The sequence below is a fragment of the Podarcis melisellensis genome, assembly GCF_964234715.1.
Source record: "Podarcis melisellensis genome assembly, chromosome: 3".
Classification (NCBI taxonomy): Eukaryota; Metazoa; Chordata; class Lepidosauria; order Squamata; family Lacertidae; genus Podarcis; species Podarcis melisellensis.
In genome coordinates this window covers 6,086,828-6,112,576 of record NC_138530.1, presented here as the reverse complement: position 1 = coordinate 6,112,576, position 25,749 = coordinate 6,086,828, and the positions used below count along the sequence as shown (strand labels likewise).

Sequence of the window (25,749 nt, the reverse complement as noted above, 5' to 3'; positions counted from 1 at the left end):
CCCCAGGTTGCGGGAACAATGTTGCTGTTTGCTAGAACCTGCCTGTGATCCTGTGCCTGACCTTGCCTGGCTTCCTGCCTCGTGTCCTGCCTTGGCCCTGTCGGACTGACTCCTCATGGAACCCTTGGATTCGGGACCAGACCTGGATTGCGTTGCTCAGGTTACCCCTGGGCCCAGCATGAGGTCTCTCCCAGGAGAGTCACGTGGCTCGGGCACACTACAGGCCCCGTGGTGAGTGCCGCCCAGCATTTTGTCACCCCCCTTCAGTGGTGACACCCGGGTCAAACCGCCCCCTTCTTCTGCCACTGTTTCTATCCCCCCCCAAAAGTTTTAGGGCCTAAATTGAGTGGGGCTCCTTTGGCCCTCCAGAGTTGTTGCTAAACTACAAGTCCCATCAGCCATTCCATTTGCCTATTTCCCTCCTTCAAATGTAGGCAAGTATTCGGGAGTGGGATTGCCCATGCATCACCCGTCCTCTAAAACAAAACAAAAAAATTAAAATCTCTTTTCAATCTGGCACCCAGTTTTCTTTCACACAGCCCATCACCCCCCCCTGCTTGTTTTTTCCCTTGCCACTGAAGGACAGGAGAGAAAGTGTGGCTGTAGAAGATGTTTTTATTCTTTTCTTTTTTGAAGAGCCTCGTTGCTCACCCGTGGCTTCAAAGCTTGCTGGCCATCTCTTCGCTGATCACTATGGCAACGTTTATCAATGCAAAGTTGCCACAGAGAAAGTGCTGAAGCTTGATGTAGGAGACCCACTGCCTCCCAGGTGTGGATCCTGTCAATAAAACAAAATAAAATAAAATTTCTCCTTAAAAAAACACACACAAAAACATGAACAGAAGAGAGAAAGCCTAAACGGCCTCGGCCCTGTACACCCGAAGGAATATCTCCACCCCCATCGTTGTGCCTGGACACTGAGATCCAGCAACAAGGGCCTTCTGGTGGTTCCCTCACTGCGAGAAGCCAAGTTACAGGGAACCAGGCAGAGGGCGTTCTCAGTAGTGGCGCCCGCCCTGTGGAACGCCCTCCCATCAGATGTCAAAGGGATAAGCAACTACTTGACATTTAGAAGACATCTGAAGGCAGCCCTGTTCAGGGAAGTTTTTAATGTGTGACATTTTTATGTATTTTTAATCTTTGTTGGAAGCCGCCCAGAGTGGCTGGGGAAACCCAGCCAGATGGTGGGCGGGGTACAAATAATAACCTCCTCCTCCTCCTTCCCCAATCTGAGAGTACACTAAATATAGTACATTTCCAAAAGGAATCAATGTTGTTTGGAGACATGGTCTCTAAGTCATTCATAGGAAGCTGCCATCTAACAGCACAGGCTATTTTAGGATAAACACTTGCCAAAAGTATGCCTCACTCTCACACATGAAAGGATTATTTGCATCTGCATAGATGCACACATAGAAATAATTACTGTAATTGAAACTGAAATTACAGTCAACAAAAAGGCAAAGAAAAAGCTAATGCGATTCAACAATTTCATCAACAAGAGTAGAGTTGTCCAGGTCAGGGGAAGTGATAGTTCTACCCCATTCTGCCTTGGTCAGACCACACCTGGAGTCCTGTGCCCAGTTCTGGTTCCACAGTTTAAGAAGGATATTGACAAGCTGGACCATGTGCAGAGGATGGTGACCAAAATGATCAAAGGTTTGGAAACCAAGCTTTATGAGGAACACTAAAGGGATTTGGTTGCAGGTAGGTAGCCGTGTTGGTCTGCCATAGTTGAAACAAAATAAAAAAAATTCCTTCCAGTAGCACCTTAGAGACCAACTACGTTTGTTACTGGTATGAGCTTTCGTGTGCATGCACACTTCTTCACTATATATAAGGGTCTGGTGACTTCTGTTCCAGTGTATCTGAAGAAGTGTGCATATATTAGGTACGCGGGTGACACTGTGGGTTAAACCACAGAGCCTAGGACTTGCTGATCAGAAGGTCGGTGGTTCGAATCCCCGCGACGGGGTGAACTCCCGTTGCTTGGTCCCTGCTCCTGCCAACCTAGCAGTTCGAAAGCACGTCAAAGTGCAAGTAGATAAAAAGGTACCGCTCTGGCAGGAAGGTAAACGGCCTTTCCATGCGCTGCTCTGGCCAGAAGCGGCTTAGTCATGCTGGCCACATGACCAATAAAGCAAGATGAGTGCCGCAACCCCAGAGTCGGCCACGGCTGGACCTAATGTTCAGGGGTCCCTTTACCTTTACCTATGTTATTGGTTTACCTTTTATGGGCTTTTATGGGCCATAGCTCAGTGGCAGATCACATACTGTCCATGCAGCATCTATCTCTCCAGGTCAGACTCCAGAAAATTCAACTCCCTGTGTTATTGTAAATTTCATGAATGGATTGAGAGATAGATAGTCTGACCCTTACTCAGCATGGGCACACTTTGAACCAGTGCTGCTTTGCCAATACACTTAGTGGCCAAAATTGTAGAAACCTTTTAGAAAAAGTGTATTTCTGAGGTTTGATGGCTCATAACACCTGATTGGCTCTCTAAACGCTCATGCTCATTGGCTACATTCAAATAGAGGAAAGCTACTGCATATCAGCCTAAGCAAGTCGTGCTTCCTTTTTCTGGTTATTTGGCTATAACTTTTGATAGAATACAGATAACTGAACAACCTTTGTTGCATTACATTCTTCATTACATGATCTTTCCATTGAGCAATCAAACCTCACAAATACACTTTCCCCCAAAAGGTTTCCACAATTTTGGCTACTTGTGTGATACGGGGCACTTGGGTCGTGTGAATGAGGTTGTTGTTAGGATTCATTCCCCGTGTTGCAGTCATGGGATTCTTTTTAACACATGACGGTGTACAGTGGTGCCTCGCAAGACGAAATTAATTCGTTCCGCAAGTCTTTTCGTCTTGCAAGTTTTTCGTCTTGCGAAGCACGGTTTCCCATAGGAATGCATTAAAAATCAATTAATGCGTTCCTATGGAAACCGCCTTCAGACCAGGTCCGGGGACAGTCTGTCCCCCGACCTCTTCTGAAGGCTGGCGGGGGGCGAAAGTCTTTGCTCCCCCCCGCCTGCCTTCCCGGGACAGCGGAGACTTTTCCGCTGTCCCGGGGCGATCTTAAAATGCTGGCGGGCGGCAGCGAAGGCTTTGCTGCCGCCCGCCAGCATTTTAAAAGCCCCCGGGACAGCGGAGACTTTTCTTAAATGCTGGCGGGCGGCAGCGAAGCTTTTGTCTTTGTCCCCCCTGCCTGCCTTTCCGGGAGAGCGGGAAGGCAGCGCTGCCTTTTCCGCTCTCCCGGAAAGGCAGGCAGGGGGGAGCAAAGACTTTTGCCCCCCGCCAGCCTTCAGAAGAGGTCCTGGACCTCTTCTGAAGGCTGGCGGGGGGCAAAAGTCTTTGCTCCCCCCCGCCTGCCTTCAAAAGCCGTCCGGGATAGCGGGAAGCGCTTCCCTGCTATCCCGGACCGCTTTTAAAATGCTGGCGGTGGGGAGCAAAGCCTTTCGCCCCCGCCGGCCTTCCTGGACCTCTTCTGAAGTCCGGAGGGGGGGGAAAGGCTTTGCTCCCCACCGCCAGCATTTAAAAGAGGTCCCCGAGATTTCCCTATGGGCTTTTGTCTTGCGATGCAAGCCCATAGGGAAAATCGTCTAGCGAAGCGTAGCAAAAACTGAAAAACCCTTTCGTCTTGCGGGTTTTTCGTCTTGCGAGGCATTCGTCTTGCGGGGCACCACTGTACGTTTTCATTCCACATTGTGGGAAGTGACAGAGGCAGGATGTTTTTATTACTGTGTTTCTGTGATGTAGGACATTTTCCCTCTGTTCTTTCTCTTTGCTGTCTGATGCTGAAGAGGAAGGAGCTGAGTTACGATGCTCCGAGTGTGTATATGTAAATAAATGTAGTTTAGCCAAAAAGCTGCGCAACTGAGTCTGAACGCTGACTGCCTATACTCTGCTGATCCTGAAGTGTGCTAATGCCTCTTGGTATTAGATGCTGTGATGTTTGGGCTGGAGAAAGCTTTTGAATCTCCTGGACAAACGACAAGGAGGGCATGTGTCTCTGCCGGACTCCTACTCATGTGTAGGACCTCCTGACAGTTGTTGCTCTGAACACCTAAATTGCATCTCTCCCCATTTACTGTCAAAGCCTGTTGCTTTCTGGGGTGTGCAGGATCTTATAGATTAAATGTCCCTCACTTCACATACTGACATACTCTGCCCAGGTGCAATGGATGTTTTCCAACTCTCTGAGGGTAATGAGCCATGCCTCCCCTTTGGCTAAAGTTGCCTCATTTTACTCCAAAGAAATGGGAGGAATGCAAAGATCATACTTGGCTTTGGTTCTGGAACTCCATCCAACGCCTGTAAGAAGGGGTTGAATTTCTCTAGAGTACAGAAGGACCTTGTCAACAAAGAGCTTAGAACTTCTTCTTATCTGGTCAGGGAAGATCCTGAAATCTGCCAGCTTTGTGGCTGGAATCTTTTCATAACAGCTTGCATTATGCCGCCCTGATCTGGATTTCTGATCTGCACCTGATGCAGCCACTCCTTGCAAACGTCCTTAACATTCTCTTTCTTTTTCTTTTCTTAAAATGCTTCCTGGTTATGATTAGGGCTGCTTGTGACTTTTTAAAAAGTTGGGTGGCGATATGTGAACTATGTAACGGGAGCTCCTTCAAGCTGCAAAGGAATGCTAATTGCTTAAGTATATACTTAAATACCTCTCCACTGTAATAATGCAAACACCGTCCACTTACGTACTTTGAGGTACTTGATTAAAGAATGCGCTTGCGGCATCAGAATGTTCTAGCAAAGCCGTTAGTTTTCTACAGAGGTAGGCAGGGGGGGTTATCTCTGTCGGGATTCCTGCTCCGTGTTTGCAGTCATGAGATTGCTGTCTATCACATGACGGTGTATGTTTTCATTTCACAGTGTGGGAAGAAGACGGAGACAGTGGGACTATTGTCCTTTGTCCTTTCCCTTTGCTGTCTGATGAGAAAGAGGAAGGAGCTAAGGCAGAATGCTCCGAGTGTATTATATGTAAATAAAGTAGATTAGCCAAAATGCTGTGCTACTGAGTCTGTTATGCAAACTGCGAATACTCTGCGGATCCTTAAGTGTGCTTATCCTTCTTGGTATCAGTCGCTGTGATGTTTGGGCTGAAGAAAGCTTTTGAAGCTCCCAAACGATTGACCAGGATGGAGAGAACATGCCGGTCAGGTCGGGCATGTGTCTCTGCCAGGGTACTACACAAGAGTAGGACGCTCATAACAATCTCTGTGTTGTGCAAGCAATGAAGATCCCACAATCCAATTCCGCAAGGTTGAAGGTGACTCTGCTACACCTTGCAAACATCTCCTCCATCGCAGGAACCATAAAATTGGAGAGTTGGAAGGGACTCTGAGGCTCATCTAGTCCAGCCCCCTTCGATGCAGGAATAAGCAGCTGTCTCATATGGTGATTGATCCTGCAACCTTGCCATGATCAGCACCATGCTCTAACCAGCTGAGCTAGGAGGGGAGAGTGCTCTTGAGTGATTATGTGATCTGCTGGAGCACAAGGGCAATTGGTGGTCCTTCATTGCTCCAGCAAGTGAAAGAGGTGATAGCAAAGCTTTCAAGTTTGCCCGTGACCTTTTACTGTAGCCATAAAGAGAGTCAGAGAATGAGAAATATAACCAAGCAGAGGCCAGATTCATCTCCTTTTTAAAATGAGGTTCCTGCTTCACAACAGCTGTTTCAAAGGCAGCAGGTCTTTGCAAGATTGTGTTTCTAATTAAAAGCCATTTCGGTCAGCCAATGACCTTTCATTAAAGTTCAATGTCTTCCACATCTTGAACCTATGCAACGAGAAGTAAGCACCACTGAGGTCCTGGAAGCTTACTCACAGGAAACGATGCACAGGAGTTAGGATTGCTGTCCCTAATCAATTGGCTATCATGTTATTTACTTCTGCTCTTTTTGGGAAGATGTTGGTGTTAGACACGCACATTAAATGTATCCCCATTGAGTCCGAGAGGCCAAGCCAACTGCTCTGGTCATCAGCACTTGAAAAGCACTGTGCCTTTGTCTATGCTGGTTGATTCCAAATGGTCACTTGATGTCATTGGGATGTCAGGTGATTGACAGGTAGGCAGCCCCACCTGGGTAGATCACCTCCTTGATCATTTCTTGGTGGGGACACCGGCATGCAATTCCTTCACCACACTCCTAAATCGAGATTGACCCTTCCACAGCAAAGCATGCATGGGTGGTAAAGGTAAAGGTAAAGGTAAAGGTAATGGGACCCCTGACAGTTAAGTCCAGTTGTGAACAACTCTGGAGTTGCAGCACTCATCTCACTTTACAGGCCAAGAGAGCTGGCATTTGTCCGCTCCACAGACAGTTTTTTGGGGTCATGTGACCAGCATGACTAAGCCGCTTCTGGAGCAATGGAACACTGACACCAGAGCAGTGCACGGAAACACCATTTACCTTCCCGCAGCAGGTAATTAAATTAAATTAAAAACCGGTTAAAAAGCAAAAAACAAAAACAGGAGCTCAGCCTGTCACGGGGATTCGAACCGCTGATCTTTTGATCAGCAAGCCCAAGGCTCAGTGGTTTAGACCACAGCGCCACCCGCGTCCCTATATGGGTGGTAGTGTGGTTCAAATGGTAAACTGCCTCACCAGCAATGCAGTGTTGCTCTGAGACATTTTCTGTTGTGACAAATAAATGCAAATAATAACAATCATTATTATTTGTATTAAAATGAAAATACATTGTGATGTTGACTCACTTGTGAGAATCAGCCCTGGGACTTTTCGAAGTTAAGTTCTCTCTCTCTCTCTGTAAATTTCCAGGCTGACATATTTCTTCCTGGTGGCTTTAATTGATTGCTCAATATATTTTTATCACACAGATGGCAGTTAACCTCTCCTCTGGCTGGAGGGACTTTCAAGGCTGACTGCAGTCCTCCTGGATACATGAACGCTCTTTCCTCGAAGAGAATCTCGCCGATTTGCTTCCAAACCTTACGAGGAAAAGGCAAGCTGGAGACAGGTAAGTCCCGCTCACCTCAGCTTCAGCTTATGAATTATGGTGGTGGGAGGGAGAGGGAAAAATGAATTCCCTGCATGAAGAGCCAGTTGCTTTTATGGCCCTTGCTAAACCGCTCCCCTTGATTAAGAAGATCTCCCTCTAGATAGATTCACAGTAACCATGGTGATGGGCCTCCCTAAGTCAAAGGTCATAGGTGCAGCCATCATTTTGGACTGGTGCAGCCGATGTCTGAGAAGGAAGTAAATAACCCCGAAGTGCTGCTAAAAATAAAAGCGGCTGGGCTTTGTAGTCTTCCCTGTTTACAGACGTTAGAGATGTTAGAACATCAAAGATGGAACAGACCAAAGTCTTTTCTAGTCCAGCCTTCTGTTCACCAGCCAGACTGAAAACAATCCAAGGAACAACATCTGCACTGAATGCAGAAAAACCCAGGTTTAAGTCCCAGCATTTCCAGGTATGCTCTGCTTCCACGATTGGAGGCATCAACCTTGCATGTTTAGACCTTTAAGGTAAAGGTAAAGGGACCCCTGACCATTAGGTTCAGTCGTGACCGACTCTGGGGTTGCGGCGCTCATCTCGCTTTATTGGCAGAGGGAGCCGGCGTACAGCTTCCAGGTCATGTGGCCAGCATGACTAAGCTGCTTCTGGCTAACCAGAGCAGTGCACGGAAACGCCATTTACCTTCCCGCTGGAGCGGTACCTATTTATCTACTTGCACTTTGGCGTGCTTTCAAACTGCTAGGTTGGCAGGAGCAGGGACCGAGCAATGGGAGCTCACCCCGTCGCGGGGATTCGAACCGCCGACCTTCTGATCGGCAAGTCCTAGGCTCTGTGGTTTAACCCACAGCGCCACCCTCCCCCTTAAATAAATTCAGACCAGTCTCAAATTTTGGTTTGGTTTTTGGCAGAATGTAGGCCACAACTTTATTGATTACAGCAAGTGAATGGTTGCATAGGCTGTGGTTCGACTAACTCCCTGCCATGCAGGTAGCGCTGACCCAGGGTTCCAGCATAGGGCAACCAAGGGTGAACACCTGGATAAGCAGAAAGCCAGGAACGGGCTAACTCCGCCACCCAAATGTCCCCCTGGACTCAGGCACGGGCACAACCCCTTCACAGGGGTTGACCAAACCATCGAGTCCCTGGATTCCTTTAACAGAATACCCTTCACATAGGGATGGCGAGAGCGTTCTCCCATCCCTATCACCTGAACCAGAACCTATCCGCAACCTTACAAGTTGTGACGATTTGCTACACGGCAGGATAAACCCAAATGGCAACAGCCAATCAGCCAAGTGGGGAAAATTCTTGCTGTGCCCCTGTCCCAATGACATACAGACGACATACAAGGTCAAGTGTGCAAGCACTAAATATAGGGAGAGGTGGGTGGGTGTTCCGAATGCACGCATCGAAAGAGGAAGCTCTGGGTCACGTGCATGAGAATAAATAGGTCCCTTGATCTGTTTAGCTTGAGTCCCATTGGCCTGATTGAACCCAGCATCAAGGGGCTACCAATCGGGTGTTGTGGCTATCCAAAAGTACCCACCCACAACACAGCGTTAGGTTGCCAGGTCTCACCGCAACATGTGCCCTCTTTAAAGGAGGACCTGATTTCTGAAAACCAGTTGCTGGAACCCACAGGAGGCGAGAGTTTTGCTCTTGTGACGGAGTCCTGCTTGGAGTTTCGACACAGGCATTTGATTTTCTTCTTCTGCCTATTGTAGCAGCTGTATTCACTGTGCTAGATGCTGTGTGATTTTTAATTGCTTGCCCATAGCTTCTTTTATTTCTTCTTTTGTCATTATACGCATCTTTATGCACACTTGATTGATTGCATTTATATCCCACTTTTTTCTCGAAGGAATTCACTGATGGCAAACATGCTTCTCCCATTCCCCATTTAGCCTCCACAACCACCCTGTGAGGTAGGTTAGACTGAGAGGCTATCACTGGCCCAAGGTCACCCAGTGACCTTGATGGCCAAGCGAGGATTGGAACCCTGGTCTCCCAGGTGCTAGCCCGACTCTCTAACCACTGCACCACACTGTCTCTCTTGAGCCCAGTGTGTACATTTTTGTACCCATTACCTGCCTGAAAAACTGCATTGAAAATTCAGATGGGTTTTGAAGGATGGAAGTGTTTTGGTTTGCAATGGCCTTAGCATCACCTCTCTCCTTTGGATGACTTGTGTTTATTAAGACAAGGGTCTCAAATTATCTACCTGTATTATCTGCCTGCTCTCCAAAAAATAAAACAAATGCCCAATTAACAGCCACAAGAGAGCCAGAGATTCACTTTCTTCTCTCTCTCTCTGTGAATACCTTTTATCAACATCCCATTTAGAGCATGTGCCCCCAAAACAATAGCGACGTTGAGGAGAAAGTAGACCTGTGTTCTCTATAAAGATTTGTTTTTCAATAGAATTCTTTCTGTGAAAAGATTCCCCCAGAATAATTACAGATTTGGTGTCGGAATTGTATGAATTCCCAGCAAGTGTTCAGCAGGTTGGACAATTATCCAATAACTCAAATTACATCTTAATGCGTTTGCATGAGGTCGTTCCAAGAGTTCATTTCTGGCCACGTTCCCAGGTGGACAAAAAGTTGGTTTTGCTTTACATCGAACCCTTAGAAGAAGAAGCCTGAACTGTTTCTGAATCCAGCACCAGATCTAATTGTGTCATTTTGGAGAAAGTCACATTCCTATTTCTCTCTTTCCCGTTCAGATAAATTTGGGGCACAGGGGAAGGTAACACTGTTTTTGTTTTTGTTGATATATGTGGTAAAGGTGAGATTCAAATCCAGCTCTCTTAATTTATTTATTTATATTATTTACAGTTTTAAAGCCTGCTCTGCGCTGAATTGTTTCAATCCCAGAGCAGGGAATCAAGTCATAAAAACAAAGCAATGCACAAAATTAGCAAAATAATATGAATAAGCCGATTAACAACAAATTAACAATTCTGTTGTAAGGTAAGCAAGCAGAACAACAATGACAAAAAATAAGAATACCAGTTTAATACCAAATACCTGGGTAAACACACACGCACACACACAATATTAATATATTAATTCAGACTTTCTAAAATGATGCACTAACTGAAACACAGCTATCCTTCAAAACCAGCAATGCAGTTCTCCAGCAAAGCAACACACATTCTAGGATGTAACGTGCATAAAGGTAAAAGTAAACAGACCCCTGACCATTAGGTCCAGTTGTGACCGACTCTGGGGTTGCGGCGCTCATCTCGCTTTATTGGCTGAGGGAGCCGGTGTACAGCTGGTCATGTGGCCAGCGGGACTAAGCCGCTTCTGGCGAACCAGAGCAGCGTACAGAAACGCCGTTTACCTTCCCGCCGGAGCAGTACCTATTTATCTACTTGCACTTTGACCTGCTTTTGAACTGCTAGGTTGGCAGGAGCAGGGACCGAGCAACGGGAGCTCATCCTGTCACGGGGATTCGAACCGCCGACCTTCTGATTGGCAAGTCCTAGACTCAGTGGTTTAACCCACAGCACCACCCGCGTCCCTTCTAATCAGTCATACCAACAGGCTAAAAAAACAGTTTCTATCCATGGGCTGTTAGGCTGCTGAATGGAAAATAATATAGTGCAACTTACTTTTGGGGTTGGTCTGTTGTGCGACAAGCATACAAAGTGCAATGAGATTGAGTGTTTTTTTGGGGGGGAGGCTCAGTTAATTTCATTGTAAGGTTGTACATTGACAGTAAAGGTATTACCATCACCACCAGCTTCATTAAATAGGACATCCCTATTTTCATCGGAGAAATGTTGGAGGATATGCTCGAGAAGCAGGCTGAACAGAAAACTAAAATCAGCTGGTTAGGAGAAGAGAGAAGGGGGAGGTCCAGCAGATCCACCTTCTCATTCCTCCCGAGCAGCCTTATCAACTTTGAGGCCTATGAGGATCCTCAGGACTGGGAACAGAGGAGAAAAACCAGCCATGGCTTCTGGCCACCCTCTTTTTCTTTTGTGTTATGTCTAGGAATTGTTGCTGTATTGCTTCTGTGGACAATTTGCTTTGTGTTTCCTCCTCTGAATGTTTGTGGGCTATGATTCATGCCGCTCTAGGGTGGGGTGGCAGAGAAAGGTGTTCAGCTGCTCAGAAGCCACGGAGAGTCTGTTGGCACACCAAGTGGGTTGGCTGCCCCATGTAAAAATGGGGCGGGAACCGTTGCTATGACCCTTGATTGTGTCATCTATCTTTGTTCACGAATATATGCCTTTTTGTGCACGTTTCAGGGATGCGGGTGGCTCTGTGGGTTAAACCACAAATCCAGGACTGTCCCTGGCAAATAGGGACACTGGGAGGGTCTACCCTGGTAGGGCAACCGCTTTGCTTGTAGAATGTCCCAGGATCAGTCCCTAGAATCTCCAGGTAGGGCTGGGAAAAGTCTCCCCATCTGAAATCTTAGAGCTGCTGCCATTGACATTAATGAGCTAGGTGGACCAATGATCTGATTCAGTAAAAGGCACCTTGCTGTGTTGCTCATGGGTAGAGCATCTGCTTGGCATGCAGAAGGTCCCAGGTTCAATCCCCAGCATCTCCAGTTAGGGCTTGACTGACAGATTATATTTCTCAATGGGCTCATTCTGCTCCTGCCCCCCTGCCCTCTACTGCTGTGGCTGATGGTGGTACATGTGGGTCAACAGCTGCAGGAGGCTGGACTTGATGGCCGGGGTCTGCAGTGAGTGACATGGTGCTAGTAGAGCAAACAGGGTGTGTTGATCCCAGGGGGTTACAGTGCGGCATGGTCCGAGGCTGAACTGGGGTCCAAGGTAGGGAGTCTGACGTGGTAAGGAACTCGGGCAGAAAGCAGGACAGGGTGCCAGCAGGAACAGGTAACCAACGATGTTGTTCCCGCAACCTGGGACTGGGCTGACTGGCCTTTATCTCCTCTGAGGCCTAGGGCGGCCCTGGTCCACAGGTGACCTGCCTCTCCCAGCCTTAAGGCGAGCACTCCTCCTGAGGGAACTTAGTTCCCTCCGCCTCTCTGCCCTGAGCCTCTGTAGCTCAGGAGAGGCTGGAGGGTTACTGGACCCAGAGGCAACCTCACCTTCCCCTGAGAGGGCTGGGAGAGGAGCACCTGCAGGCAATGGGTCCTTGATCACCTCTGGGACCAGAACTGATACATCAGGTGTCTGCTCCTGAGGATCTGGCACAGGTGCAGGCCCTTCAGATTCAAGCCCCTGTCCCGGAGGCGGGGACTCCCGTGCAGGCTGGGAGTCCTCCAGTTCAGCCTCTGAATCAGATCACCCTATGTATGCTGGATCTGGTAAGCAGCAGCACACAAAAACGGATCCAGACTCCTCACAAGTGCTTTCCCTTAGGTAGCGCTCATCCCACACCATTAAACCTGCACATACTTTGTGCGGCGAGTTCCCGTTCCCACTAGTGGAAATAAAGACACATGACACAATTATTTAAGGTTAATGGGCTAGATAAGGCCACAACTTTATTGGTTACAGGTGATGAGTGGTATTGGCTTAGGCATTGGTCCTAACTGACTATCCAGCTTCAGCCCTTCCGCTTGAAGTCCGGGAAGGGTTAACCACCAGTAGGGGGAGTCCTGCTGATCCACATCAACTAGGAACTCCCCTGGGTCACTGCTCGGGGGCATGCCTTAGGCCCTCACCTCCATAGGCTACGGACAGGGCCACTCCCCCCAGAATCCTTTATCAGACTACCCTTCAATATGTGGGGCAGGTGATGGCACTACCTCCCCTCTTCCATCTACAAAACAATACCAATGCCTAACCGCAAATACTAAGAAAGTTGTGACGACTTGCTACGAGGTAGGCGAAAACCAAGTGGCTGGTATGTGGGAAAAGAGGGAGATCCCTGGCCGCTCCTGAGTTTAAATCGGGCGGGCCATGCCCCCAAAGCCAGCCGATTGGCTGGCCACGGGGTGACGCAGCCGGGGATTCCCCCAATCATGCGGGGGTTGGGCCGTGACGCCTGCAATCCCACCTCCTCTGCAGGGCAGAAGTGGCTTTCTCCCAAACTGCCTCCCCACAATATTAACATCTGTGGAGATGCCCCACTTTCCCTCTGGGTACATCTTTGGTTGAACGGCCCACAACATGAGACAGGGCATTCTTGGTGATGGCCCCCCACCCCAGTTCTGGAACTCCCTCCCAAATGTCCCCCATCTTAGCCTCATTTCAGCACAAGGAGCACAACCCTTTTGTTTCCCCAGACCTCTGGAATGCAATCTTCCTTCTTGGCAACGCCGCAAGAATGCCATTGTTCCATTAAAGTAAATAGAGTTATTGTGCCATATTAGTTTCCCTGCACTCTCAGGGCAGGCTTGAAGTATGAAGAAATAAATAAAGACCTGCACCTGTTAATCGCTTTTGTGGGTGGGCTCCCATAAGCCATTAGACCAGCCCTTCCTTGCCTCCCAGGTAGCGAGGCTCAGCAATGCAAAGCTGAGATCGTGTCGAGTAACAAGATAAGGGTTTATTAATTGTGTAACACTCTGCTACAGTATTTCTCCCGCTCTTCTCTCCCTCTGACCTCATCCTTAGTAATCCGTTTCTTCGCCCTGAGCACGGTGCCTGACAGGTCTCTCTCTGCAGCAGGAAAAGCCTTCTGCGGGAAAGCTAGAGAAAGCTTGTTTGCTCTTGCCCGAGAACATCACCACACAGCTGGGACGCAGTCTCTTAGAGAGACGGTTTAGGCTGAAGGCTTTCACTTCCATTTTTCTCAAGTTCAGGTCATATAAGGAAGTTCTGGTTGCTCGTCCGTTCCTCCCCCTTCTCCCCCCTTGACAATTTGCGGCTGAAAACCAACAATGTGCCTTTGTGTTCCTGCTTAGATGGTGTCCCGTGTTGCTGAAGAGTCTTGGATTGAGCGGCTGAGTCCCGACTTCTGAGCAAAGGAAATTTGGAGCAACTGATCACTGCATGGATGGTGTTGCCTGGATATTGGAGCCCTCTGCTAACCTCTTGATGGATGTTGATGGCATTCTGCCGGAAAGTAAGGTGTCTGCGCCTAAGATTGAGATAGAAGAAATGTTCAACGGTGCAGATCCTGAGACAGGAGGCGGCGCTCCTCCTGACGACCACTTGCGGAACCTGAAAGCTCTGACGGAGAAACTGAGGCTGGAGACGAGGAGACCCTCCTATTTGGAGTGGAAGGCCCAGCTGGAGGGGATTGCATGGAAAAGCCACCCGGAGCCTTCTGCAGAAGCCAGCCGGGATGAGAAACCAATGGGGGAAAGCGTTCCTTTAACAGAGGTGCAAGTTCATATCAATGGAGGCTCTTTGAAAGCGCAAGTTCCGGTGATGACCCAGGAGAAAATCAGTGGCTTTGGAAATATTGATGAGGCTCTCAACTGGGTCAGGAAAGAACTGGTAAGTTGGTTCCTGCTGATGTTTATTAACCTTTTAACTGCGTTGCTTCCTGACGACCTGTTTTGAGCATTCGCCCTGATTTCTTTGCAGGGAGGTTAGACAACGCTGGCTATTTAATGAGAATCCATTCTGATTTGTTTGTGGGGAAGTTAGATGGCTTGGTGTCGAAACCAGTGTTATCCTGCACTTAACGCAGCACTTTCCTTATTGCAAGAAGTCTGACCTCTTGGGGAAACAGGTTTGTTGCACAAGGCCTCCCCATCAGCAATAAGTGTGCGGCCTCAACTTGCTGGCATGTGATTAAATATCACCCTCAAATAGTGACAGCTTCGAAGTGCTGCGTGCTCCTCTGACTTCAGTGGGTCTAGTTTCTTATGTGTGCACGCTGGATTTCACCCTAATAGAAGAATAAAAATCTCACCCCTCTTTAGTCCCAATTATTCACAGAAAACACACAACTCTCTCTCTTCTTTCTTTCTTTCTTTCTTTCTTTCTTTCTTTCTTTCTTTCTTTCTTTCTCTCTCTCTCTCTCTCTCTCTCTCTCTCTCTCTCTCTCTCTCTCTCTCTCCTTCCTTCCTTCCTTCCTTCCTTCCTTCCTTCCTTCCTTCCTTCCTTCCTTCCTCTTTCCCTTTGTTCGTTTATACATGCAAAGCCATCATTCCGTAAGGAAAGGAAAAAACAAAAATAGGCCTCTGCTCTCAATGAGCTTACAGTCTGAACGTTTTTTTTGCTGCATTTCCCCCCCCCCCTTCCTTCTTGTTCCTTTCCCTCTATTGTTCCTTCTTTTATCTCTCTCCGTCCTTTATGCAGTAAGCGGGCTGGCATGCATAACTTTATATACTCCTTCCAGCAGCATTTAAGGAACTCCTTCCGAGCTGGAGATTGCCATAAAATTGCATACCAGTTCACTCTGTCTCTGAACTCCCCTGCCCAACTTTCGGCTCATTTATGCTGGTTTTTTTTTTTGGGGGGGGGTCTTCTTCTCTCACCTGCTTATTTCGCCACTATAACTAAAAGAAAAGAAAAGAAAAGAAAAGAAAAGAGATAACCTCAACAATGTTGCTTAAAAATAAATAAATCTGGAGAGGGATCGTAGCTCATGAATTCATGGAATCTTGTATAATTGAGAGGGATTTTGGAGTTCATCTAGTCTAATATTCTGATTAATATGAGGTCAATGGCAGCATCCGTGTCTGGGGCCAAATAAATGCAGGCATCGAAGGAACACCTGCCACCTCTGAAGGCAGCCAGTTCAGCTGCCTAATAGAAGAGTTTGGAAGAGTTTGGATTTGATATCCCGCTTTATCACTACCCGAAGGAGTCTCAAAGCGGCTAACATTCTCCTTTCCCTTCCTCCCCCACAACAAACACTGTGAGGTGAGTGGGGCTGAGAGACTTCAGAGAAGTGTGACTGGCCCAAGGTCACCCAGCAGCTGCATGTGGAGGAGCGGAGACGCGAACCCGGTTCCCCAGAATACGAGTCTACCGCTCTTAACCACTACACCACACTGGCTCTCAATAATGTTTTTACCATTGGAAAGTCCCTTCTAAAATTTAGCTGAGATTTGCTTCCCTGCCATTTCCACTTATTGGTTCTAGCACTGCTCTCTGAAGCAACAGGGAGCAGTGGCAGAACTTCATGCTCTGGTACTGGGAGGCAGAGAGCAGGTGGGGCTGGTGCAGGTCCCGGGCATGTGGCGTGCCACCCACAGGGGCGTGGCGCGCATCCCGGGGGTGTGGCATGACTCCTGGGGGTGTGGCACATCACCTGTGGGGGTGTGGTGCCCAGTGCAGGTGGGGGAACAGCTGTGATGGCACCACACCGGGATCATGCTGTCGGAGGGGTGTGCGCTCCCCCCGCACTCCTCTTCCTCTGCCCCTGACAGGGAGCACATGTGTTGCGTGTAGAAGCTCCCACATTCAATTCTTAAAGAATTGGGAAGAGTCAGTAAAGAGGAAGGAGAAATTTGATTTGCATTTCAGGGTGAATCTATGCAACTGACACTTTCGGAAACGATACACGAACCAAAGCGGAGGCATCCTCTGAAATCTGCACTTCTCTGAATTTTGCAATGCCATTCTCCAGCAAAGTAATGTTTCAAAAAAGGAAAAAGGAAAAAGGAGAGTGCTAGACTAGTTACTAGACTAAAGTGCAAAACTACAACTAATCCATTATGCGGCAGCTAGATTGCTGACCAGGAGAGGCTGCCAAGACCATATAACACCAGTCCTGAAAGACTTACATAGGCTCCCAGTACGTTTCTGAGCACAATTCAAAGGGTTGGTGCTGACCTTCAAAGCCCTAAATGGCCTCGGTCCAGTATATCTGAAGGAGCGTCTCCTCCCCCATCGTTCTGCCCGGACGCTGAGGTCCAGCTCCGAGGGCCTTCTGGCGGTTCCTTCACTGTGAGAAGCCAAGTTACAGGGAACCAGGGCCTTCTTGGTAGTGGCTCCTGCCCTGTGGAATGCCCTCCCATCAGATGTCAAGGGAGTAAACAACTATCTGACTTTTCGAAGACATCTGAAGGTATCCCTGTTTAGGGAAGCTTTTAATATTTGATGAATTATTGTATTTTAACATTTTGCTGGAAGCCACCCATAGATCATCATCATCATCACCACCACCATCACTATCACCATCATCATCATTAAATGCATATATTAGTGACAATAGTAACAAGTATTATGTTAAGGGTTGCCTTTGCAAAAATGTGCATGTTAGGCAAATAGGGCATGTGAAGATATGTATGTTAGGAGCAATGTGCACGAAAACGACTGAGTCATAGAATTGCAGAATTGGAAGGGACCCCACAGGTCATTTAGCCCACCTACTGCAATGCTTTTAAAACACCACTGAATTTCCATGAGGACTTTTAAATAAATAAAAACATTGCAAACTGATGTGGCACTGCAGGCATTGTGCCATTGACTTCCTCGGAAGGTGGTGGACTCTCCTTCCTTGGAGAAATTTAAACAGAGGTTGGATGGCCATCTGTCATGGATGCTTTAGTTGAAATTCCTGCATTGCAGAGGGTTGGTCTAGATGACCCTTCGATCCCTTTCCCACACTAATATTCTATGGTTCTATGAATAGCAGTGGATCTCCAGGGTTTTAAGGCAGGTGGTCTCCCAGTCCCAGCCCTGGCTGAAGACACCAGAAATTGAACCCAGAACCTTCTGCACACAATCTGGGTGCACTAATGACTGAGCTATGGCCCAAGCACTCCCCCCCCCCACAATGAAGAGGAGACAAGTGATGCTGTCCTAGAGAAAATCACCTGCTCCGTTGGCTGAATTTCCTGTACTTTCATCGTCAAAATAGCTTAATAGCAGTTTTGTGCTTCTCCTTCCAATCGATGTTAATGCCTGCTGTAATTTCGAGCAGCCTAGAGACTGAACAGAGGCTGTGATTATAATGCCAGCCTAAGTTGATTTAATGGAAATGCTGACCAGGGCCCTTTGCTGAATTTAGAAAGGAAGACAGGCAGCAGGAAATCTTTGGGTTTTTCCTTGCACACCTCGAGACCGATCTGCAGAGCTGGTAGCACCATTGGAGCAGGACTCTGGAGGGTCCGTTCAACAGAAGGAGGAGAAGCAGGGAGAGCTGCCCACATGCTGAAGCCAAGTAGTACACACTGCGTGTTGAGGTCCCCAAGCCACCCCAATAACTCACACATCACACATAATTTTTTGTTTAAGGTTTTTGGCATAATTTTGGCCACAACGTTATTTAAATACATAACTGTGAGTGGTTGCTTAGGCATTGGTTCCGACTATCTGTCCCCCCATCCAGGGACAGAACTGACTTCCGTATTCCAGTGGAAGCCAGTCAGGAAAAATAATATTGGGGAGAAATGAAGCTGGGCACCAGACCCTCACCTCTCCCCACATGCTCCCAGAGGCTTGCGTGGCCCAAGCCCGATGCCAGGGACTTGGACGAAAGCATGGCAAGCCCCTGGATTCCTTTAATGGAATTCCCTTTCAGCACCAGCATTGGAGGGGTAGGCACTTACCCCTCCAACAACCAATTTTTTAACCAATGCCTAACCGCAAACCTTACAAGTTGTGTGGTTAAACCACAGAGCCTAGAATCAGAAGGTCGGTGGTTCGAATCCCCGCAATGGGGTGAGCTCCCGCTGCTCGGTCCCTGCTCTTGCCAACCTAGCAGTTCGAAAGCACATCAAAGTGCAAGTAGATAAATAGGTACTGCTCTGGCGGGAAGGTATATGGTTTTTCTGTGCGCTGCTCTGGTTCGCCAGAAGTGGCTTAGTCATGCTGGCCACATGACCCAGAAGCTGTATGCCAGCTCCCTCGGCCAATAAAGTGAGATGAGCGCCGCAACCCCAGAGTCGGCCACGACTGGACCTAATGGTCAGGGGCCCCTTTACCTTTAGGCAAAAACCAAATGGCTCCAGCCAATCAGCCAAATGGACAAAATTCCTACCAGGCCCCTGACCCCCAAACAGGTGACCCCATGACAGGCATAGCAAGGTCAAGCACAAAATCCCCAGTTCAGGGAGGGTGGGCAGGTGATCCGGTGCACGCAGCAAAAGAGGAAGCCCAAAGCTGCGTGCCCAATATTTAAAACCTTTGAGCCCATCCCATTACTGCGAAAACCATAGCTGGCTTCATATCTAACACTAAATCATGGTTTCATAAATCATGGTGCAATAAACCATAGTTTAGAGCTATGTACAAGTTAGGTGGAAGAAATATGTTCTGCTTTTTCACACTTATTTTCAAGTCAGAAATCTCCGCCCCCTTCCCTTGTATAATCCTGTGAATTAGAGAGAGAGAGAGAGAGAGAGAGAGAGAGAGAGGAGGGTTATTGAATCATAGAATTGTGGAGATGGAAGGGACCACAAAGGGCATCTAATCCAACCCCCAGAATGCAGGAATCTTTTGCCCCAAAGGGGGATCGAACCTATGGCCCTGAGATCAAGAATATTGTAAAGAAAGGCCAGCTTCATTGGCCCAGAATGCTGCCTTCTGCCTCCTGCACCACAATTAACCTGTCGCTGGTTCTTCATCTATTGCCAAAGGAGAATCTGTGAGAAACTCGACCTTTTTATCTGGGACACCCGAAACCGAGCACCAAGTCTGAAGCCAGGGGACAGGGATTCAGCGCTGGCACCTTCCCTCCGCGTCAGAGCTGTAATCCTTTTGTCAACCATCACAAGGCTTTGTCCATTGCCCCTTTATGCTCCTATCCTGTGGAGATCAGCTCCCCACCGACTCCCTTCTTTGTTTTACAATGGGGGGGGAGAGACCCTTCTCACCCTGAAAGAGCAAATGAAAGCTGGCGGGAAGCTTTATCTCCCTGGGAAAGTTTGGAAACTGTTGGTCTGGAGCTGCTGATGAACTGATCCTCATTTCCCCCACTCCTTTCAACAAACAACGGCAGAGTCCCATTGCAGATGGAAATAAGGTTGTAAGACTATAGGGGCACAAGAATTGGGGCCATCTAGTCAAGAACTATAAGGGACGCGGGTGGCGCTGTGGGTTAAACCACAGAGCCTAGGGCTTGCTGATCAGAAGGTTGGCAGTTTGAATCCCTGTGACGGGGTGAGCTCCTGTTGCTCGGTCCCTGCTCCTGCCAACCTAGCAGTTCAAAAGCACAAAGTGCAAGTAGATAAATAGGTACCGCTCCGGCAGGAAAGTAAATGGCATTTCTGTGCGCTGCTCTGGTTTGCCAGAAGCGGCTTAGTCATGCCGGCCACATGACCCGGAAGCTGTACGTCGGCTCCCTCGGCCAATAAAGCGAGATGAGCACCGCAACCCCAGAGTCGGCCACGACTGGACCTAATGGTCAGGGGTCCCTTTACCTTTGGTCAAGAACTACTTTTTCCATAAGATCTAGATGCCCTCATAATCAGAGCAGCAGCAGCAGAAGAAGTCATTTTGAAGTTATTCCCTCTGTTGAGATCGACCAGGCACCTTCATGGTGTTCTTTTCAGGACCTGCTAAAAACATTCCTGTTTAGAGAAGATGCTTAGAAAGCCGATGCAATTCCATTTTAGTATTTTAACTTTCGTATGTGTTAAAGCGTGGTTGTAAATGTTTCTTGATTTTATTGTTTTCCCAATTTGTAAACTGCTTTGAAGAGGGTGTTTGTTTGTGTGTGTGTGTTTTGCAATCAGGCCACTTGTCAATTCTATGAAATTAACAAATAACAATAACTCTTATAGGTGACTCGGAAACTTCAGCTTGTCCAAAATGCAGAGGCCGGATTACTGGCTGGGCTTCCATTCTAGATCACATAGAAGACCAGTTTTGAAATAGCTGCATTGGTTGAGAGTGTGTTTCTGATCAAGGTGCTCACGTCACTGTTTAAAGCCCTAAATGACTCGGGCCCCAAATACCCAAAACACGGTCTCCTTCTTTACATCCCCTCTCAGGTGCCGCAATCAGCAGAGGTGTCCTCAATACAGTTGTACCTTGGAAGTTGAACGGAATCCGTTCCGGAACTCCATTCAACTTCCAAAACGTTCAGAAACCAAAGCGTGGCTTCCGATTGGCTGCAGGAGCTTCCTGCAGTCAATTGGAAGTCCCGGAAGCTGCACTGGACATTCAGCTTCCCCAAAAAAATCAAAAACACACTTCCGGGTTTCGATTGTTCAGGAGCCGAAACATACAAGTACCAAGGCATTTGGCAACCAAGGTACGACTGTAGTTCCTCTGCCCTCTGAGGCAAGGGTGGTGGTGGTCTAGGAGAGGGCCTTCTCTGTGGTGGCTTTTAAATTGTGGACCTTTTTCGCTACAGAGGTGCACCTGGTGCCTTCATTATACAGCTTCTGGAGAAGGCTGAAGAAACACCTCTTCACCCTGGCTTTTGACGCTTGAGGTGCACGTTTTTAGGACGCAGCTCATTCTTGTGATTGCAAGTTGCTTCAAACTGTTCTTAACATTGTGCTTTGATGTTGCAAATCACCCCGGGACCTTAAGGAAGAAGAGTGTGCAATAAATAAATATTCTTGCCCACCTTTCACCCTAAGGCCCCAGAGTAGGTGGCTACAATTAAAATGGAATGTTAAAAAGCTTTTAACCGTAATGTTTTGTTCTGCTTTGTGTTTAAATTGTGCATCTGTTTGTCACCTGGGTTTCCTTGGAGAGGGAGGGCTGAATAAAAATCAAATAAACAAATTTGCTCCCTTCCCCCTTTCCTGGTTAAAGTTGCCGCTTTAATCTTACCCTCCAACATTTCTCTGATGAAAATAGGGACTTTTTCCTAAGGAAAAGTGGGACATTCGAGGATCAAATCATATTCCGTACCCTCCAACATTTCTCTGATGAAAATAGGGACTTTTTCCTAAGGAAAAGTGGGACATTCGAGGATCAAATCATATTCCGTACCCTCCAACATTTCTCTGATGAAAATAGGGACTTTTTCCTAAGGAAAAGTGGGACATTCGAGGATCAAATCATATTCCTAGGGCCCTGTGGGACTTGACATCTTTCTGCAGGGACTGCAAGACAGAGCTTGCAGGGCCTGCCAAGGCACAGTCTGAACCACTCCTTTGGTAATTTATTCACAGAACTCTAGCCCAATGGTTGCCATCAATTTGATTTGAACTGATTTTATAATGAATTGATTTTAGAATGCTGTATTATTTTACTGTTGTTAGCTGCTCTGAGCCCGGCTTCGGGTGGGGAGGGTGGGATATAAATAAATTATTATTATTACCATTATTATTATTATTATTATTATTATTATTATTATTATTATTTCTCTGATGAAAATAGGGACATTTTCATAAGGAAAAGTGGGACATTCTAGGATCAAATCATATTCCATAGCCTCTAACATTTCTCTGATGAAAATAGGAATGTCCTAAGGCAATGTGAGGGACAGGGGTGGCGCTGCGGGTTAAACCACAGAGCCTGGGACTTGCCGATCAGAAGGTTCGCAGTTTGAATCCCTGCGACGGGGTGAGCTCCCGTTGTTTGGCCCCAGCTCCTGCCCACCTAGCAGTTTGAAAGCACATAGTGCAAGTAGATAAATAAGTACCGCTCCGGTGGGAAGGTAAACGGCATTTCCGTGCACTGCTCTGGTTCGCCAGAAGTGGCTTAGTCATGCTGGCCACATGACCCGGAAGCTGCACGCCAGCTCCCTAGGCCAATAAAGCGAGATGAGCGCCGCAACCCCAGAATCGGCCATGACTGAACCTAATGGTCAGGGGTCCCTTTACCTTTACCTTTAAGGAAAAGTGGGACATTCAGGGATCCAATCAGAAGCCGTCCAGGGGCTGTCCCTGGAAAGTAGGGACACTTGGAGGGTCTGCTTTAACCCCTCATGCCCCTTGACTATGAAACTATCCCTGCCTGCCTTTTGTGTTCCAGATGGAAATGCGTCTCCAGGACCAGCAGCTGGCCCGGCAATTGATGCGCCTACGCAGTGACATCAACAAGCTCAAAATCGAGCAGACCTGCCACCTCCACCGGCGGATGCTCAACGATGCCACCTACGAGCTGGAGGAGCGGGACGAGCTCTCTGACCTCCTGTGCGACTTCCCGCTGACGTCCTCCTTCAGCCTCTCCACCCCGCTCAAGCTCATTGGCGTGACAAAGATGAACATCAACTCCCGCCGGTTCTCGCTTTGCTAGAGGGAGGGGATGGGAGGGCAGAGGGTCAGAAGTGGGCGCGGAGGGTGACCTTGCCAACGGAGAGGAGGAGAAGCTTACTTGTCCTTTTGCTCAGCAAGGGGAGGCAGGTGAGGTTGGAGGACAAAGAGGGAAGGCGGAGCAGATCTGGCAAGGGCTCTTCCACCGATCCAGTATGGCTGGGTGATGGCTACAGTCAAGATCATTTTCCCAGAGTGCTTTGCAGGAAAGATGGAGAATACAAACAACCAGCTTCCTCAAGGGGAGGCAGAGAGGCTCCCCTAACCCAATACTTTCATTCAGAAACAGTCTCCCCTCCCCATGGGTGGAATAAGGGTGTGAAGTATGGTTACCAGAAATCCCCGTTTCCCGGGGACTGTCCCTGGATTTACAAATCTGCCCCCGGACAAAATCTGTCCCCAGATTTCATTTAATGTCCCCGGATTTATATTTTAAGTGTTGTAGATTTATTAGTAGGGAATGAACGTTGTGTGATTGGTTCAACGGCACAAGACACATCATATGGGGACATCTGGCGAGGCAAAATGGCGGATGCCATGGCAGCGGGCAGCTCCTGAAGCCAGCCAGAGCCAACTATGCTACCAGGTTGGCTCCGGGCTGCTGAGACTGCCGCTGTCGCTGCCACTGCTGAGGGGGAACCGGGGATGCCTTCTGCGTCAACTGGGGGAACCACTGCTCCTCCCCATGACCCAAATCAAACTGGGAGCGAGAGCACCTGGCCACCCAGCGGTGCTCCAGGGCCAGGAAAACCCTGGAGCTGACGCAGTGAGAAGGAAGAGAGAGAAAGAGGAAGGAGAAAAAAATAGGGGAGCCTTGACCTTTCCACACCGCTGAGGACGAGAAGTAGGAGAGCACTGGGACGGCAAGGACATGTGGCTGAGCCCAGGCCCAACCTGAGCCTACTCCACGGCAGCTAGTGCTCCAAGAGAGCAGGTCATGGCCCAGATGAAGGCCGTCTGATAGAGGAGACCACATAAGAGAAGATATTACTTCTTAATTTTTTAAAAAACAAGTGTGCCCGGATTCTTTGAAAAAAATCTGGTAACTTTAGTGTGGAGAGATGTGGCATGGCATGGATATCCAGTTGAAGTTAAATGGTCACTGGGGCCAAGATAAGGGAGTGGTCCTTCATGCATTGACCAATTAATCTGCCTTTGTGGAATTCCACACCACCTGTGACCTTATCGGCATCCGCATTGTCGCAAGTGAAGAAGTAACTCTGTTGTCCTGTTCCTGTCCCTTCCATCATTTTCAGAGGGAGATCCTCTCAAAGAGAGAAGAGTGCTGCTCTCATTTATATAGAATTCTATACACTTCTGTCACCTTGTTCTTCATTCATTAATCAATCCCCGACATGCTGCATTTATCCTTTATCTGAGGGGAGAACGACTGCCAGTCAGTGTAGACATTATTGAGCTAGATGGATCCATGGTCTCAGTCAGTGTAAGGCAGCCTCCTAGGACGTTCCTGTGGGAAACAGTGAGAAGTGACGGCAGCCAGCATGGCAAATGGTCGGGGTGATAAGAGCTGTCCAGAGTACCTGGTGGATTCATTGGCAATAAAAGTTGGGGTCCTGGCTAAAGCCACTGTTAGGAGTTCAGCCTACACTCGAGTAGGACCTTGGCAGAGACACATGCCTGACTGCCATGTTCTCTCCCTCCTGGTCGATCGTTCAGGAGCTTCATAAGCTTTCTTCAGCCGGAACATCACAGTGACTGATGCCAACCAACACCGGCACACTTAGAGATCCTCAGAGTCTTCGCAGCTTTGCGTAACAGACCTCAGCAACTCAGCATTTTGGCTAATCTACTTTATTTACACATGGAACACTGCAGCATGGCTCCCTCTCTCTCTAGCATCAGACAGCAAAGAGAAAAAGAACAAAGGACAATAGTCCCACTTCACGGAACACAGTAACACAAACATCCTGTCTCCGTCACTTCCCTCTCTGTGGAGTCAAAACATATATCGTCATGTGAAAGACAGCAATCCTATGACTGCAATCATGGAGCAGGAATTCTAACAGCCACTTGGCACACTGTGTCTGCTACACATTGTTTAATGGGTACTTTGGCCTGATCATATCACATGCTGAGTAGAAGACCTGGAGAGAAGCCCAGGGCCGAGATTTTAGTTGCCACTGCCTGTTTCCATGTGGATTGAAAATCATCATTCACAGTGAGTGGGGGAAAGCCAAGGGGGTAATAAAGATAGTCTGAACCAATAGTTGAGTGTGGTCACCCACAGTCTAGCCTCCATTTTTGTGAAAAACTTTATGGAATAATTCAAAACATCAAAACTAACACAATTGCATGAGCACTGTTCCAGAGTATTTTTCATTCTCATGTATATTATATCTAGTCAAAAAAAGATTAATTAATTAAGGAATTACACATCTTTCTACTTATGAGTGTTGAACTAATTGGCTGATGAAGAATTCAAGGAAACAGTAGTTGTTATCCAGAAAAACTGTTCAGCAGAGTTCAGAGTTGGACATCAGAATTGGACATTTGCTGATTATACAAAGCTTCACAGCTTGCTCTCCGTCGGGTAAAGTCTGGCACCGTGATTCATTTAAGGACTTTCAGAGACTTTCAGAGACTTCAGTTTGTTAGTGTTGATGTTTTGAATTATTCCATAAAGTTTTTCACATTGTAATTGTTTCTGGCCATCGTGTTACTTTTGATATTGCTGACTCATATTTTGCAACAAAAGGGGTTTGTTTATTTACTCCACTTTTGTGA

General features: G+C 47.8%; 1 protein-coding gene across 2 annotated transcripts in view; it reads left to right on the top strand.

Moving 5' to 3' along the window:
• Positions 1–24,591, top strand: part of FAM167A (family with sequence similarity 167 member A) — a 29,389-nt gene extending 4,798 nt beyond the window's left edge. For both annotated transcript variants that reach the window (XM_081904451.1, XM_081904452.1), the window contains exons 2-4: positions 6,866–7,005; positions 13,846–14,383; positions 22,724–24,591. In XM_081904451.1, coding sequence (XP_081760577.1) covers positions 13,934–14,383; positions 22,724–22,987 — 714 coding nt within the window. In that variant the 5' untranslated portion in view covers positions 6,866–7,005; positions 13,846–13,933 and the 3' untranslated portion in view covers positions 22,988–24,591. The remainder of the gene's footprint in view (positions 1–6,865; positions 7,006–13,845; positions 14,384–22,723) is intronic.
• The last annotated feature ends 1,158 nt before the right edge of the window (positions 24,592–25,749 follow it).